The 18,183-nt window shown below is 38.7% G+C and overlaps 1 protein-coding gene across 2 annotated transcripts in view; it reads left to right on the top strand.

Moving 5' to 3' along the window:
• pclob (piccolo presynaptic cytomatrix protein b) overlaps positions 1–14,908 on the top strand; it is a 63,344-nt gene extending 48,436 nt beyond the window's left edge. For both annotated transcript variants that reach the window (XM_087843076.1, XM_087843075.1), the window contains 15 exons: positions 937–1,045; positions 1,269–1,336; positions 1,439–1,671; positions 2,354–2,401; positions 2,523–2,653; positions 3,593–3,619; positions 4,073–4,166; positions 4,946–5,017; positions 5,302–5,602; positions 5,922–6,116; positions 9,082–9,223; positions 9,353–9,411; positions 9,994–10,131; positions 10,235–10,380; positions 11,571–14,908. In XM_087843076.1, coding sequence (XP_087699202.1) covers positions 937–1,045; positions 1,269–1,336; positions 1,439–1,671; positions 2,354–2,401; positions 2,523–2,653; positions 3,593–3,619; positions 4,073–4,166; positions 4,946–5,017; positions 5,302–5,602; positions 5,922–6,116; positions 9,082–9,223; positions 9,353–9,411; positions 9,994–10,131; positions 10,235–10,380; positions 11,571–11,714 — 1,907 coding nt within the window. In that variant the 3' untranslated portion in view covers positions 11,715–14,908. The remainder of the gene's footprint in view (positions 1–936; positions 1,046–1,268; positions 1,337–1,438; positions 1,672–2,353; positions 2,402–2,522; positions 2,654–3,592; positions 3,620–4,072; positions 4,167–4,945; positions 5,018–5,301; positions 5,603–5,921; positions 6,117–9,081; positions 9,224–9,352; positions 9,412–9,993; positions 10,132–10,234; positions 10,381–11,570) is intronic.
• The last annotated feature ends 3,275 nt before the right edge of the window (positions 14,909–18,183 follow it).

Here is an 18,183-nt window from a genome sequence, read left to right as displayed (position 1 = left end):
ACCATGCAACAATCCCTGCTCAATTTGTTCTTGTAGTTTCTGGAATTTCAAATAATTGATGCTCTAATCTTTGTTCAGAAAGAGAAGCACCTGAGTACTGATTGCAGTTCCACCAGTAGTTTTAATGAGATAATTGGTTCTAGCTTCTTATTACATTTAATTCTGATATAGCTTACTCCCTTTTTGTCTTGCTGAACAAGAAAATAATTTTTTTTTAAATAGGCAAGACAATAGGTTGGCTGGTTTACTTTCAAGCGTGTGCTGTATGCTATGCATATGTTTATGTTCTGTTGAAAGACACTGGCAGCAGAACATGCCTTTAGGTGCAGTGTGAAATAAAGTGGGGGAGGATACAGATTATACACAGAGAACAGAGGGAATAATCTAACAAGAAATACTGGCTCATGCATGAGGATACGCACTTATTAATGTGAGCCTTTATTGTCACAGCAGCTGGTGAGTTGCTTCGTAAGCAGAAGTCTAATCTGAAGACCAGGTTTCAGTTGTGTAAGTGAGGCCTCATATTTCTTTGGCCCTGGGTGGAAAAATTGAATTTGCTGTGATTTGTTTTGTGTATTACATCATAAATATGCACATATTAGTGGTTATTTCTTGTGCTGTTGCTGTGTTTTTACTTCTAATATGCTATTTTTTCTACATTATTCTTTGTGAGAAAAAAACATCTAATATAATCATCGGCAAAACTCTTCTTTCTTGCTTTTGTGCTGGGTGTTGTTCCAACAATGTAACAAAGCCAATGCATAAACCCAACTGAGAATAAAGAAGAATGAAGACAGAGTTAATTCAGTTGCAGAGCTGTTTGCTATTACTATTGTTCTGTGAGCATGAAAACTGCACTCTCTGTTCTAACACGTTTCATGTATAGAGATGAGGGGTAGTCACTCATTTTGCATGCTGGCCTTCATCGTATTACAGGAATGCAGGTGTTGGAGTGGAATGGAGTCCCTCTAACGGGAAAGACTTATGAGGAAGTGCAGTCTATTATGGGCCAGACATGTGCAGAGGCGGAGCTTTGCGTGAGACTGTGAGTAACATCTGTCACCATTTATCCCTCTATCCCACTGAAACTCCTACATGTTTAGTCACAAAATGGTGACTCTGCAGCCATGAACACCTTCTCTCGTCTTTCCTTCCCCTTCTGTTCGTCCCACACCCCTTCATCTGCCAAATATCCACTCTGTGACTGATTACTCCTACAACGCACTGGTTGTTATTCCATTATAAATTTCCTGTATGGATCCAAACAGCGACCTAAACATGCTGTCTGACCCTGAGCACCCACAAGCCCTGGAGCACCATGTCCAGCTTAAGGCTGGTATGTACGAGAATTTGTTGCTACGTCTGCATGCGTGCATGCGCCTGTGTACATGTTTGACATAAATAAAATGTGAGTCACTATATACACTCGTCTCTGTAGGTGGACAGCGTTCCCCCGGTGTGGATCCTAAGCAGTTAGCTGCAGAATTGCAGAAGGTGTCACAGCAGCAGGCACCTGGTATGGTTGGAGTAGGAGCTGGGGGATTGGGGGTCCTGTCTGCACTAGAGCGCTCTGCCCTCCTCCACTCTGGTACTGGATCGGCTGCCTCCAGTGGGGTGCCAAGCCCTGGCCAGCCTGCATCCCCTGCAATAAGCAAGAAGCAGCGACATAAGGTAATGGATTTCATCCATTAAAATTCTTTTTAGTGGCTTACCTCACACACATTCTTATTCAAATTAGTCTTTTGTTGACATTTCTGTGAAATGTGTTTGCTTTAAATAAATGAAGTGAAGACCGCAGGCAAGTTCAGCCAGGCAACTCGAGCTGCACTGCATCATACAAATGAAACATTCTCCTTAAATCATATACCAAACACAACACTCATCTGGGCATTCTATTTAAGAGTCTGGGTTTCTCGTCTCTCCCTCTGCACAGAGCAGCTGGCTGCTTCGACCATCCTAGCATCCGCACGTAGGGTCAAGGGGGATAATTACCTATCAAACCCTAAATTCACAGTCTGATGCTGCAATAAAGAACTCATTTTGAACACGAGATGTCTGACTAAACTAATTAATGGTGCCACACTACACTGACAGACTTTCCTTTCTAACACACCGATCAGATAGTCAGTGTCCCCCACGACGTGCATACATTCAATGAAAAATGTTAATATCTATTCTACAAGGGCACCTCTTTCACCAGTACTCTATTAATATATACTGCAACTTAATCCCAGGTTAATGGCTAAAGTCTGTTATTGTGGGCCAGACAAATTTGTTTGCCAAATCATTAAACGATCAATCTAGAACCACTCCACCTCCTGACCTCTCTGTTTTTGTTCTATTTGTTTTTTAGCAAACAGAGATGATGAAGATGCCTCATCCCATCACAGGGGAAATTCAGGTTAAAACACACACACATGCAAACAAACATTAAGAGAATATCACTATTTACCCCCAACAACATAAAGATGGACCCCTATAGTTTCTCTCATAGAGCCTCCTCTACACTGTGTTTCAAACAGCTCCAGATCAACTATGACAGAAATCTAGGAAATCTCATTGTCCACGTCCTGCAAGCTAGAAACCTGGCCCCAAGGGATAATGATGGCTACTCTGACCCTTTTGTGAAGGTCTACCTTTTACCTGGGAGAGGGTGAGCTTTTAGTATTTTAGTGCTAACTAATATGTGTTCTGTGTCTGCTTTTCTGCCTTTGTGTCTGTTTTGTTTTCTCTCTCCCTGATTTTTTTTTCCTGACTTTGTACTGACTTTGCTGTATCCCACTGACTAACGTTTGTGTGAGAGAATGGTACAGGACATGATGATATGAGGCAGTCATTTCTGCAGTAATTTGATTCGATTTGCTTTAGTCTATAAATAAATAAAGTGAGTTGTGTTAGACTTTACATGAAGCTGTAAGAGGCGGCCTTTTGCCAAATTGCTGCATTATAATGTATCAAATTAGCTGGCAACAGGGAGTCCACATGGTCAACCTCATGTTCTTACTCTTTCTACTTTTGGCTAAAGTGAGTGCTTTGGTTTTGTCCCTAGGTGAGACTCCTTATCGGTGTCGACTCCACTGTCTTCCTAAGAGCTTGTGAATAGCAAGAGAGAGGATCGATGCAGCCATTATCTCCCTTGTAACAATATCTGCTCTTAGATAATGCCTCCATCAGGCCTGTTTATTAGATTATGCGCTCTCTCCCTCAACCTACACGCTGTATAGGTTAAAAATGTACGCTCGTTGAGAGCACCTTTGTACTGCTGCTTTATTGTAAGAATATATTTGAAATGCATCTGTCTGACATTAGCAAAAGAGTTCACAGCCGCAGTGTCTCAACAAAAGGTCAGAGTAGTGAATTTCTCATTCACCTGTGAGCCAGTAATCACCGTGAGGCTTTTTGGTCTTGAGTCATATCTACTGTGTAGGCACAAAAACAGTGATTTACCCTCAACAGAATATTGATTGCCTCAGCTCTCTATCCTTTACTGCCTTTTCTTTGAGCTCTTTGAGCTTCTCTGACTGTTATTTTGTGTTTTTGCTTTTCTTGTTTGTGATATATGCCCTCCTCTTCCTCTTCTGGACTCCCTCAGCCAAGTCATGGTTGTCCAGAATGCAAGGTAGTGTGGTGCTGATCTTTGTTTTTAGTTGGTGTTATGTTTTTATTTGTGTAATTTACCCATCCAAAGTGGTTTTCCATCCTTTTATTGTGGCCTTTGTTGTTCGTCCAATTATCGGCTCTATTTCACAGTGTTTAAGAGCACTTCTGCCATTACATTTTCTCTCCATGCCTCTGACTTTGAACTCTCCTCAGCTTCTATCTCTGTACTCATTTGACAAAAAAAATTAAAAGCATCTTACTCAGAGCAGACAATTAACAAAAATATTTCAGTTTGTTTGCGATCTTTCTGATGCCTCCAAATAAGGATATTGACCATTTTCCAAGCAGCATCTATTCAGCCCATTTACTGAGCATTGCAGTTTTGTGAATGTTGCCATGGGATCAAGCAGTGGAGAGATTTTTAATAATGTATTATTAACCACCAATCATTCTGAATGTCATGAATTATCAGTGCTGATAACAAGAGAAGGACCAAGTATGCCCAGAAGACCATGAACCCAGAATGGAATCAGACTGTCATCTACAAGAACATTCATCTGGAGCAGGTACTGTGCAGACCCTCTCTTCCTGTCCCACACTAAAACGCACATGCACACAAACATCTTCCCACAGTAACTGTACTTGTTGCGATCCACTTTGGGCAATGTGGAAGCCTCAGCGTCTTATACGACACTTAGAATTCTGTCCTCATGCTCTTTCCCTCGGGCTGTTTTCAGTATCCTCTATGCAGCCTCTTATCAGCGCTAGCAAACCTCAAGTTAACAACCGACATTCTTGCTCTTACAGTGTCAAAACAGACACTTTAACTGCATGCCTTTTTAGCAAAAAGAGTAATAGAATAGTGTTAGGTAATCATGCCCATGTGTGCTCATCTGTGACTGCTAGAGGTATATGTGGTTGCTTGTGTTTATTCTTAGCCATCTGTGTTTGCTCGTGTTGTTTGTGACAGACACCACCATCATCTTACCGCAGCCTTAAAAATAAAATCTGCAGTGCATACTTGTATAAGTATATCTGTATATGTTATGTCCTCCAACATGCTTCAGAGTGTTTCTATACACGTCCACGTATTTGCACACATGCATTTAACAACCCGTGATTTCCTTGCTGATTAAATTACCCCCCCTCATTAGCATTCATGGCTGCACTCATTTAGGCACGACTCATTCAGTGTACACGAGCTCGTTTCTTTTGTCCTTCATCCACCCACATTCACACAGACAAACAAGCTCACACCTCACACATTTTGTTCCCTCGCACGATCGCCTCAACGCCTCACCATAATCTGTGACCCTCTCTTTACTTATTTTTTCTTTCTTTGAAGCTGAAGAAAAAAACACTGGAGGTGACAGTGTGGGACTATGACAGGTCCTCCTCCAATGACTTCCTTGGAGAAGTAAGTGACTTGTGAAGCCGAGTCTGCCATCTGACAATGTGAAATTTAGCTCACTTTTTCTTTTTCTTTTTTACCAATTTACCTCATTAAAGTGGTTTTTGCTATTTTATTTTTTATTTTATGTTGGTTTATTTTTACTGGTGGACCTGCGTTTCTTAACTTAACTCTCAGGTCAGACAAACACCAAATTTAAACTTGGCTTCTATAACCATATATATTAAATGCCTATTTATTTTGTACTGTCTCACTCTCTCTCTCTTTTATTTTCTCTTATTGTCACTCAGGTACTGATTGACTTGTCAAATACCACCCAGCTGGACAATACTCCTCGCTGGCTGCCTTTGAAAGAGCAGAGTGAAAGCATTGAACACAGCAGAGCCCACCATGCCTCCCAAGGTCCGTCAGGGTCTGGGTCAAGTCAGGGACATGGCCAGGGCCAGGGCCAGGGCCACATTTCAGGTTCTGGACAGGGGTATGGAATGGGTCAGGGTCTAGTACCAGGGCAGGGAGATGGGAGTCATGATTCACCTAAAAACTCTGTAATCAAGAGCAGAAGCCATGGAATCTTTCCCGATCCAGCTAAAGGTAAAGAATCACCTCATTCTTACAGTTAATGATTGCTAAATATCAATTAATTCCATATAAGTAGTTTTAAGCAATAAATAATATTAATATTCTTGGCAGGTATTCATAACCATACCTTGAACACTGTAAATACATACATATCAGTACTGCATGGAACAATCAGATGACTGTGAAATATTATTTGTACCTGAGAGGGGTTGGTTTATTTACAGTGGCTTGCAAAAGTATTCGGCCCCCTTGAACCGAATACTTTTGCAAGCCACTGTATTTTGCAGTTTTCTCTTTGGCACTTGTAACCATCCATTTAATATTCCTTTAGACATGCAAATGATGCCTTTGGAAAAGTCACACAGTAGCCCAGGCAGTTCCAAGTCTTCCTCCGACGGCCAACTACGTTCCCATGGCCCCTCCCGAAGCCAAAGCAAGAGCAGTGTCACTCAGGCCCACCTTGAGGATGCTGGAATAGCAATTGCTGCTGCTGAAGCTGCCGTGCAACAATCCTGCCTGCAACCAAGTAAATCCTTCCCCTACCCCTGATAAACCACCTTCGAAATGCACCTTTTCCCCTTGCATGCAAGCTTTGTAGAGATTGTTTGATAAAGCCTTGAATTGCTCTGCCTTCATCTCCTTAACAGTTTACCTTGCCTTCTGCTCATCTCATCTTGCTTTTCTGCCAGCACAAAGTCACAGTGATCTATCTCATTAATATAACTGTTAAACAAAAAGCAAGGCATATAAAGAATTTTAAAAACATAAAAAGATCAAATAAGTACACAAATAAAAATAAACTTGCTGTTAAATTCTATTTAATACACTATGTAATTCTAAAATCTTATTTTTAGAGATGGGGCTCATTCAGTTTACTAAATTGTTATGTGTTGTTTCTGATATTTTTCCACCAGTTTAATATTTTGGTTTTCTCTTTGGGCATCTTAAATATTTAATAAAATGGGATAATAGTTTAAGAAACTACAAACATAATTAATGGATTATTTTAACTAGTAGTATTAGTATTATTAGCTAAATTAGAAATCCAGACCCCTCTGTTTCTACATGGAGTGTGCATGTGCCAATCCCAAGCATATGGTTTCTACAGAACCTCGGTGTGGAGATCTCCAACCCCAGTACAGAAACCAAGCTAGGATGGCAATCCCTTAGTTGTTGTATGTTCTACTGTGTTAACATGACTTAAACAACATCCATTACCTGTGTATAATCCTCAATGTGATATCCTCAAAATGAACTCTAATGGTCTACTTCTTTACAAAGGAAAGTAAACTCATTGTTGGAGGTTTTTATACGCATGCAACTGTAGATTCCCTAGCTATTATTTCCTCGCCACGGAATATTTTGTGGAGCTGCAATATTGCTGTGTATGTGCATGTGTGTGTCACAAGAATTAACCCCTAGAAAAGCACACACAGAGGCAGACACAGGTATGGCACACAGTCTTCTCGCCCTGCACAGTCCTTCCCTATTCCTCCCCCCTAAAACAAATGACTCAGTCAAACCTGGAAACACAGAAACACCAAGAGGTTTCAAAAGTCAACAGGAGGTTCACGCTGCACTCACCAGCCAGTGAGTGTAAAGCGGTCAGCTAACCATGAGGGAAGCAGAAATGTCAAGGGAAGGTGAGGCAACATAGGAAAAATGTACTCTATAAATATATAAATAAATCATATTAATCAACAACTAAAAAAACTACTACTAATAATAATTATTATAATTAAATAATTAAAACTAAGCCTTCCAAATTAATGAATGTGTAAATATTGATATTTCTGTTGAAATTATTTTCTGTATGTAGCACTATGAATGTCTGGAAATGCACATATTCATTTTATATATTATTTCATTATTTATATATTTATTTTGTGTCGCTTTTATTATCACGTGATTTTGTTTTCATTAGGAACAGAATGACTAATTATTGCATTTCAGTAACAGACTGTGCTTCAAACACATTGTGGTCACACATCATCTTTCAAAAATACACCGAATGTGTTTCAACTAGGGATGCACAGATAAGATACCACTTTTTTGGAAACGAGTACGAGTACTTGCATTTCAGTACTCGCCGATACCGAGTACTTAATAAAAACATGATTTCAATTTACAGGTAATAGCTTTAGTCCTATAATTTAACAAAAAAAAAAAAAAAAAACAAGGGACTGGTTTGGAATTAAGAACATTTATTTAAAACGAAAAGCATGTTGTATGCAACATATTACAGCCCTCAAAGGGGGCGAGGATGGCAACAGTTGTCTCCATAAGAGCCCATTGGTGAGCCGTGAGATAGTCAGGGAGTTCATGCTCGGACACATACACGCCCAGCCCTCGCTTTTGCTCAATGAGGGACTGGAGCATGTAATACATGCTGTTCCAGTGTGTCTGTACGTCCTGCTGCAGTCTCTTTATTGGCTGGTTGAGCTGTCCCTGAATGTTCTCGAGGCGGGAGTAGGCTAAGGCGGAATGTTTAAAATGCCCAACTATTTTCCGTCCCACTGCTATAGCATCAGCTATGCTCCTCTGTGCTAATACGCATGGGTAAATAAGCGTGGGTAAACTCTTTGTACTCGTTGTTGTGTTGGGATTTTGGTGCTTGATTAAATTACTTGTGTTAAATGCGCTACCTTTTGAGCCTCCTCTGGACAATTTCGCTGAGCACAATTTGCAGTCCGCCTTTGTTTTCGTGTCTTTGTTCACTTTGAAATAGTTCCACACGGCTGACTTGTCTCGCCTGCCCTTCTCTCAGCTCTGAGCTGCAGCCGGGGCCTGGGGGCGGGCACACGGGGCCTGGGGCCGGGCACTCAGCGGCTGTGATTAACCCCTTACATGCCGCTCAAACATAGACAGGTCTCAGACCATGGTATCGGTCCCCGCTATCGGGGGACTTTTAACAAGTACGAGTACTTTAGAAAATGTGGTATCGAGGCCGATACCCGATATCGGTATCTGTGCACCCCTAGTTTCAACAGTAATCTTCACATATTTTCCCAAGTTCTTTCTTCCTGCAAAAGCATAGCAGAAACCAGCCAGAGCCAAGAAAGAATATTTAATTGTATGAACAAACTGCCATGCCATGTCCTACAGTGAATTAATCTTTTTTTTTTTTTCATTAAATTTAGTGACCTTCATTTAGTTCTAATGTAGGGATTTGCTTTGTATTACAGAGATTTTACACAGCACTGTTACGTAAATGCAAGGAGATGCTGACATTTACAGTGATGCCCTGTTATGTGATGCTTAGTCAAAGTTGTCAAAGTTATGTGTGATGGAGAGTGCCTCTGTCAATGTGTGATAGCTGGGTGTGTGTTTTGTTACATACAGCACATGTCTTGGGCATCCATGCATGTGTGGTAAAAGCTGGGTTATTTAACATTCTCTGTTTGTTTTTTTTTATGCAAGTAATTTATTTTGAAGAAAAAAAACTGAGTGATTGATTTCCTCAGTATCACTCTCAGTATTGCCACCCACAGGACCAGGACACCGGCTGAGTGATGTTTCAGGGTCAGTGGTACTATCTGCCCCGAGCCTGGTTGGAGATGCTTATGGAGGTCTGGATAGTGAAGATGGAGCAGGCACAGGAGTGGACAGTGCCATTTTTCAAGTGCCACGGATGTAAGACTATTTGTAGCTCCATACAAGCATATTATGCATTAACGGTTGTTAATGTATATGTCATGTTATACCCTTTTAAATGTATAAAACAGTGTTCATAAATTCATTTGTTTTGTTTTTTTCTCACAGCGGTAAGACTATTCCTAATGGCACAGACAAAAACCAACTTGAGACTGCAGAAAATGAAGGCAAGCTCTAGAAATGTCACGTTTTCAAATGTTTGCTTTCTTGGTCAGAGGGCTCCCCCTGTTGAGTGTTTTGTGCAATGACGGTTTTGTTGTATTGGGGTTTTTTTTCAATTTCTTTGTAACCAAGCCACCTAATTAACTGCCTCTAAATGGTGTTGCTAATGTCATTATTAAGTTGCGAGGTCAAATTGTCAGCTAAGTGCTTATTGTCAATGAACAATATTAACCCGAATAATAAATTACTGCATGGCTTGAGTGAAGTGGTTGCCATGCTATCCCACCTGCTGTTATATCTACATTTCATGTAGCTCAGGTGTCACGATGCCTCCCTTCCCTCTCTAGTTTCAATTTGTTACAAAGAGCAGAGGGTCATTTTAGGGTATACCCTGGCAGCTGTTACAATGATGAAGGTCGGGAGGTCATTTCCATGGTGCCTGACAACTAATTTACCAAGTTTAAATCAGCTTGTCTTGTAAAATTCTTAATTATTTCAGGACATGTAGAACTGGTGAGATACACGTGAAACGTTGGCGATATAATCCCTGATGTGATTTTGATTTTGCTCTTTCTGTTTTGTGTTAGCTGGTAAAACACAAGTAATGGGGGAGATCAAGGTTGCTCTCAAGAAGGAGGTGAAAACAGAAGGGGACCAACTGGTCTTGGAGATCCTTCAGTGCAGAAACATCACTTACAAGTTCAAAAGCCCAGACCACCTGCCAGGTGTGGAACCAATCAGTACTGATGTACATGCATTTTGATTTTTTTAATCTCAATAGTCCTCTTTTTATGAATTCATATTATTATTTATCCAACTTGCATCCAGATCTGTATGTGAAGTTGTATGTGGTGAATGTGGCCACCCAGAAGAGGATCATTAAGAAGAAGACGAGAATTTGTCGACATGATAGAGAGCCTTCTTTCAATGAGACCTTCAGATTCCCCCTAAACCCAACTGGACACTCCATACAGGTAGTGTACAACAGGCACCTAAATAACTTTCAGACCCCTGCTACTTGTCAAATACGATGAGTGAATAAAACTTAGTAAATCATGATTGTGTTAGAGTCTGGACAATTAAGGATATTTATGACTGATACCAATATTTGGTGATTTAAAAATCCAATGTACTTGGCAATATTCTGTTGGGGTTTTTTTCTTTCAGACACACAAAACATAAATAGATTTCCCTAATATTTGTTATGCGTATTGACTAGGAGTCACAAATATCCCATAATATGAGAGTGTTGTTTAAAAATTATCTTATTTTATTAGCACAACCAGTTGTGGATGACTAGTTTACACTCTTCCCAACTTTTTTTGTTGCGATGTGTGAGAGACTGGGCTGGTTAAGCATGAGGACACAGTGAGTATTTAGAAAAAAGTGGGTTTATTTACCCCCCAAAATTGTAAAAAAATTAAATAAATAATAATAATAATAATAATAATAATAATAATAATAATAATAATAATAATAATAATAATAATACAAAATGAACTAATAATACAGGGCCCTTAAAAGAAGTTAAATGAATAGAACAAAACTCAATCCAAAAACAGCAACTTGACATATCTCCAGATTAACTACTCAGCAAACAAAACTGAGCTAACAGCAAGAAACAAAGGGGACTTAGATACTGGCTGATCAGGCCAAGTTGATACATAAGGGGAATACAAATCCTAACAAATTATCTAACACCAAACAAACAAAGCAACACTTAGTTTAATAATTACTTCAAATCAAAAATACCCAGCAGAAGGCTAAGCAAGTCACCTATGCACACCTATGGGTGGCAAGAGCTGCACTTGGTATGGCCCAATCAGCACTTCAATATATAACACAGCCCAACTGCAGAGGTGTGTGGCTGCAGGTGTGGCCATCAGGCCGTGTTTGTAGTGTTCCAAACATAGGGAAGTTGCAGAGTTTCCTCTGGTATTCACAACATGGTTAAAAGCTGTTTCTTCTGCTGTAAATAGCTAATATGGGCTCTAAAATTCCCAGGTCTATAAAATGCATTCATTTTTAGACTTATAGATATACTTGTAACAACCTGCTTGCAACTATGAATAATCATACTGAATAACATGCACCTTTTGAGCTGGCAAAGCACATATAGATAACTAACTGACAAATTCTTTTTGTCTTTCTCATGCATTCCCAGCTTTTCTTGGTGTCTAATGGAGGAAAGTTCATGAAGAAAACCTTGATAGGTGAAGCCTACATCTGGCTTGACAAGGTGGACATGAGGAAGAGAGTGGTCAGCTGGCACAAGCTGTTCGTCAGTTCCACTCAGACCAACCCCTGAACACCACACCAAAAAGATCCAGATGCAGCAGATCAGCCAACACTAAATGCAAAGTGCATAGTTCAGAGATGTGACAAAAAAAATGAATAAGAGAATGAGAATAAGAGCAAAGAAAACAGATTCCTTTAATTTGTTGCTTCGGTTTATAAATCATAAAATAAAGGTTTATTATGTGCTACTAACATTGCAATTATATCAGTCCAACACTGCCAGCACATTTCCCATTTCAAGTCTCTGCTGGTTTTGGATTTAACATGCAAACATAAAAAGCTGGCACTGGTAGACACTCAGCAGCAATATGGCTTTGAGGGCAGTGACGTCTTTCTTACCACAGTTCTATTTCCATAATCCACATGAGACGCCGAGATGTGATTCTGCACTACTGAACAAACATATCTAACAAAGGGAAAGATGAAAAACAGAATCATGGAATTCATTTTATTTCCTTCATATGAGAGACGTGGTTGTGCTACGATCGTGATGTGTGTGGATTTAAGTGGTCTTGGAATATTAACTGATGAAGAAATGCATACATTTTTTGTACAATATTCTTTCAGTTTCATTTAAAAAGGAAAAAAAAACACAATAAAGAGCTTATGTAGGCCTGAGTCAGACAGTTGACCTTTGCTGTGGGATTAGGATTAAATGTACAGCACTTCTGATTGTAGATATCCCACATGCAAATATAAGAGCATATCAGAGAATCACATTGTACAGTGTGACGTTTATATAGTATACACAGATATCAGATGCAGAATATATCTAAATATAATATACAGTATAAGAGTTGTTCTCTTGTCACTAGATTATATATACAAATATATATAATATGGTACAGATACACAGACTTGTTAGATTGAGGCTGTGAGTGGCGCACTGACAATCCAGTAATCTATGGTGTAGGCAGTCACAATAACTATTATGTGAATGTGGACCTATGTGAGCTCAAGGATGTTAATAATCATGTTCAGTAGCTCCCTTGGTTCTCTGATCACACTGATGCACCACTATATCGAACAGGGCTGTGACAGAATACAAATAAAATCCAAGGTCAATGACAACCTCTAGTGGCTGATTACTATTTTACTAGCATGATATTGTTAGGAAAGATTAGAATTAAAATTTAAATTAGCAATGAACAGCATCTGCTGTGTTGAATGTTACAACTGTGGAAGGTGAGTTTCACACATCCGTCTCAAGTGTACAACATTTTGCTTTAAGATTGTTATAGTGGCTCAGATTTTGCTAATATTTCCTTCTGTGTAGTCCATCGTCAGACATGTAATTCATACGATATGTGTCAAAATCCTCTGTAGATCTGCAACTGTCATTACTTCAGTATGACAGCCCTGCTATCTCTGTGTTAGTAAGTCCCTCTGGTCTGAGTTTTCCCTGAAAATTATTTCAAAAGGAAGAAAAAAAAATGCTTTACCATTCAAACGTCAAGGTTCTTTTGTGTGTCTGGCTGTACTGTAAAACACTTAACTATTTTGTGTCAGTGACTCCCATTACAACACATTGAACCAGCCTCTTTCACTGCCTGCAACCAAAACACTCAGGCCCACTGGCGTACAGTGATGTATAGGATCAAATGAAAGCATGGGGCCTAGTCTCAGTACTAAGGTGTGAGTAGGTGACCCATGTATTTATCTGTATTCGTCTTACAATGTTTTGTCACCTTTACCTGTACAGAATGAAAAATTGACCCTCAGAACTACTGTTAGTGTGTTTAGGCACATCACAAAGCCAATGCAACTATTTATAATATATCACTGGAGACTACAAACACACTTAGAGCAAGATGTCACTTATCGCCTATAATAATTACAAAGTAAAACAAACAAGCAAACAAAAAAAGAGAGTATAATGAGGGAGAAAACAAGGTTAATTTTTCAATGCTGACAATTATTTTGTTGTGCCAACCGTGATTTATGTTTAAATTCTTAACAATTATATTTCTTTTTTACATTCCAGATCCATTGTTTCATTTAAAGTAATTCTATGCAACATATACGTTTGAATGCATTTGTGTTTTTGGAATTAAAATGTTATACCTGTGAACATATGTTCTTAAAATAACTGTAAGAAAATAACTTTAATTTGTACATCGATGAAAGAAAATATGAAATACTCTGATTTTTTTACTGATTTTAATATATATTGATGTTAACGGCTGTTAACATCTACATGGATCTTGTGCACTTTATTATTGCGTTGTCTCATTTGTTCCATCATGACATGCGGGATTACGTGTTTTGTGTTTATGCACTGAAATGAACTGAGTCATGGTGTATGTGATGGCAGGAAATATTGTGGTGTGCATTTTGTATCTATGTGGAAAAAGAAAAAACATGCAGACACACTGGGGTTCCTAAACGTAATGCACAATGTGGGGGGGGGGGGATAAATATCACTCTAAACTGCATCATGCTCTCAGTGTACTTAAAAAAGTTTGTGTACACAGTATAGTAAATTAGACATATTATCTCAATGCTCAGCCTTGACTGTTCAACCCCTGTGTTTCATTAGACTTCACCCAAGCTAAATACTGTTTGTTTAGATCAGCTGTTGCCTGTAATCGTGAATCCATTCATTTGTTGTTGTTCTGAGGGGTGTGAATGTGACTCAAGTTGTTTGACATGTGTACATAAAGTGTTTATTTTCTACAAAGATTGAATGTTTATATTGTCCAAAGTCTGAGCATGTGAGTGTTGAAAAAAAAAAAATCACAAAAGGCATATAATTGTACAGCAATTCTTGTCTATAGCTGTAAAAGGGGAGTTGACTGTGTAATCAAAACCTGTGCTGTCAACCAATGACTATGTGTGCAACTACGTCCCGTAAACTGCTGAAACAACACAAAGGGGAAAAAAAAAAAATCTACTCAACTTCAATAGTTGTCTAAAACTTTATGTTTTGGATGTTGCATGTTTTGTTGATGGTTTGTCGGTATATTTTGCCTAAAGATTACGTTTAAAAAGAGAGAGAATATGTATAGATTTATCTGTATGCTGAGTGTAAAGAAATATGCTTGTAAAATTGTCTTGTTTTTCACTCAGTGTAAAAACAAAACATATACTGTTATGGTTTTGTGGTTGTACACAGGATGTGTTGAGATATGCAAATCGTGCTGTAAAAAAATCAGCGTTTCCCCTGAGTCTAAAAGAATAAATATTAAGAAGAGTTATATTGCACATTTGGAGTTGAGCTTTGTTTTGTTAACAGCTTTCTTTATTATTACTTAAAAAATAACTTTTTAAAGTGATAATAGGCCTTGCTCTGGTAATTATTTTAAGGAACAAACTCGTTTTCTGTGTTTGGAGCAGCTTAATCATTATTTGTTAATTAGACGTGCCTAAGGACACATGAATTCAACTTCTGACCGTCTGCTCCCTGTGGACACAGCAAACTTGCTCTTGAAAGAAAAACCTACATTAAGTATGCACAAGCTGACATCCTAGTGCCAAAAACTATTTAAAAAAAGGCACCGTGATTCTTTAAAAATTGTTTAGTAGAAGTGAGTTTGGAGTGGAACACATAATCGCACACAATTGTGGTTTTTTCTCATCAACACCATACGGGTTTTGTCTATTTTTTCATTTTTTAAATGTATTTATTTAAATTGTCTCTTTTCTTAGGAGTTGAAAATATTATCACCATCTACACAGCTTTAACATTAGCTAAATATTTGGTGATTGCATATTTTACATTACTTATTACTATGACAGCAGAAGCTGGAACTGGGATGATGAATGGCTTTGGTAGAGCCTCCTATCCTTTATTTGGCTGTAATTTCAAGGCATGGTCACTGTGAGGCAGAATTGACTCAGCTGTAAAATTGGAATCGGAATACTTTATGAATCCCTTAGGAAATGATGTGGTTGCAGCTGCTCCAAGACAGTACAGTAACTGATTAAATTAAATAAAACAGTATAATAAAGTTACAAAAAAAGATAAATATATGATGGACATTTTACTCTAAACTGTATACTGTAAAACTTTATCATTTGTTATTTCTCATTTTCACTGTACATGTGCAAAACGGTGTGACTATTGCACTGTGTATTATGCATTAGACGGAGGAGTTGTACCGGGATATAGCCACATCAGGCAGCACTGATTTCCTGTGTGGTTCAGTTGTGGATTTGGGTATTCTCCATCTCTCACTGAACGTGCTTCTGTGATTGGCCAGCACGTCATGGAGTGGGTGGGAGGTACTGTCCAGCATTGACCTTATGACCCCATGACTCATTGAGAGATGCTACTGAACAGCCAATCGGTGGCACGCAGTCTGACGATGTCACATTTCAGTACCTGCTTGGATTGCTTTGAAACTCAGGCAAGCAGGTACTAAAAAAGTACCTGGTACCAGGTACTATGACCTAATGGAAAACCCTGAAAACCATGCTGAGTCAATTGAGTAGGCACTAATGGAAAAGGGGCTGTAGTGCTTGCCGGCTGGTCCAGATGTGCATAGACAGAACTGAGCTGGTAGATGATGGCATCCTCAGCTCTGAGGCGAGGCTGGTATGAGAACTGAAAAGTATCCTGACGTGGCCTGACAATAGGTTGGGGACGGGAAAGGATGAGTCTTTCCAGGGTTTTTATGACATGGAAGGTCAGTGCCACAGGCCTGTAACCTTGGGGGCCATTGGGACATGGTGTCTTTGGTACAGGAATGAGACATGACATCGTCCACACCACTGGGACCCTCCAAAGACTTCGATTTGTCATGAACAGTTTATAAAAGACTCCGCAAACCTGGGGGCACAGGCCATGAGGACATAGGGCCACACCCTGTCTGGACCAGCAAACTTGAGTGGAGTCTTCTCATTTGTCTCTGAACCTGGTCATGAGTGAAAGTGACAAAGGGGGGAAGGGGTGTCAGGACTTCCACAGAGGTGGAAGAGAGTGACGTGACTGTGGATTGCAGGCTGACTACAGGTAAGTCACTAGGGGGGAGAGCATTCACTGCAGTGTCAAATCTGCTGAAAAACACATTCAGCTCATTGGCTCTGTCCTCACTGCTCCCAGCTCCTCTGCTGTTGAATGGACTGAATCCAGCGATTGTCTTCATGCCGCTCCACACCAAGCTGGAGTTTCCACTCCAGCTTTCTCCTGTAATTGTCCTTAGCCTCTCTGATCTTGCCCTTCAATAACACCTGAACCATTCTAAGAATGAGTCTCAGTCATGGTACAAAAGAAATGTATGTTCTTGGGTCATGACCATCAAGAATTTCAAAGTTGAAAGAAGACTATGAGTAAATAGGTCTTAGGAAACAAACTCCAATTTAGTTTTACTCTGCAAATAGAAATACAGAATTACTCATTTACAAAATGAAGTAAATACAATTCAGAAAGCTAGAAAAACAACCTTATATAATATGTTTTTTTATACAAGGTTATTTTTATAATAATACTGAAACAGTACAGAGGAGTATATATTTTTGAGTTATTTTATTTCATTATTTTAATCATTATTTTAATCATTAGTTTAACTTATTATGAATTGTATTATTATAAATATGTCATTTAGCCAAATGAACCTGCTTTTGCTTTTTTTTTAAATAATTTTTAGTGAGGTCAAAATAATTGTTTTTAAATATTTTAAATGTGTCTATTCACCCATCCACTGCTTATCCTCATGTTTGAACAAATGTTAAAACTAAGATTGCATTTATTTCACTTTATCTTTCTTTGTTATTTCTCACTAAATTACATTACATACGTAAATATTTCCATTTTGAATATTTCATTTATCAAGATCCAGTGTATCATTTAGCTGTTCACTTAATTAAATGACAGAATGTAATTGATGAAATGCATCATTGATGTTCTCCCAGGTGGTCAGATACTACATCTATGTTCAAATTTAAATGTGCATGGGTATGAACACATATATTAAACACAGCCGTTATGATATCTGCACGCTACTGCATAGATGCAGAAAAAAGAAAAGAAAGACAGGAGAGAAAAAAACAAAGACTGTATAGAAGCTGGTTTGTTCTTTAATGTTTCCTGTAATTTTCGTAGATTACCTATAGGTGGCAGTATCCTCTGTCAAATAAACCCAGTACAGCTGCTCTTTAACCAATTATGGTTCAACACATTATTCACTTATACTCATAATATAAATCTCCAGGTTGCTCTTGGATGTCAGTATTAACTTTGAGGTTAATATTCAAAATAAATATTCTGTACTCTGTGCAGATATTTTCAGTAAATTCCTCATATGGAGTAAGAAAAAACCCATACAAAAATACATTTTAAGGCAAATTATTTATTGTATGTATTCCTGTTACGGAATATATGTTAATCAATCTAATCATCTAACTACATTATATGGAATACAGCACATTAGTACACGGATAGAGAAAAACTGACTTCTACGGCCTGTCTGACTGATGCCAGAAGATTTTATTCTGGTCTTTTTCCAATGATCATTTCTTAGACTATATGAGAAGGTATG

This window comes from Neolamprologus brichardi, chromosome 7 (genome assembly GCF_056152115.1).
Source record: "Neolamprologus brichardi isolate AB-2024 chromosome 7, ASM5615211v1, whole genome shotgun sequence".
Lineage (NCBI taxonomy): Eukaryota > Metazoa > Chordata > Actinopteri > Cichliformes > Cichlidae > Neolamprologus > Neolamprologus brichardi.
This window is presented reverse-complemented; position numbering and strand designations above follow the sequence as displayed.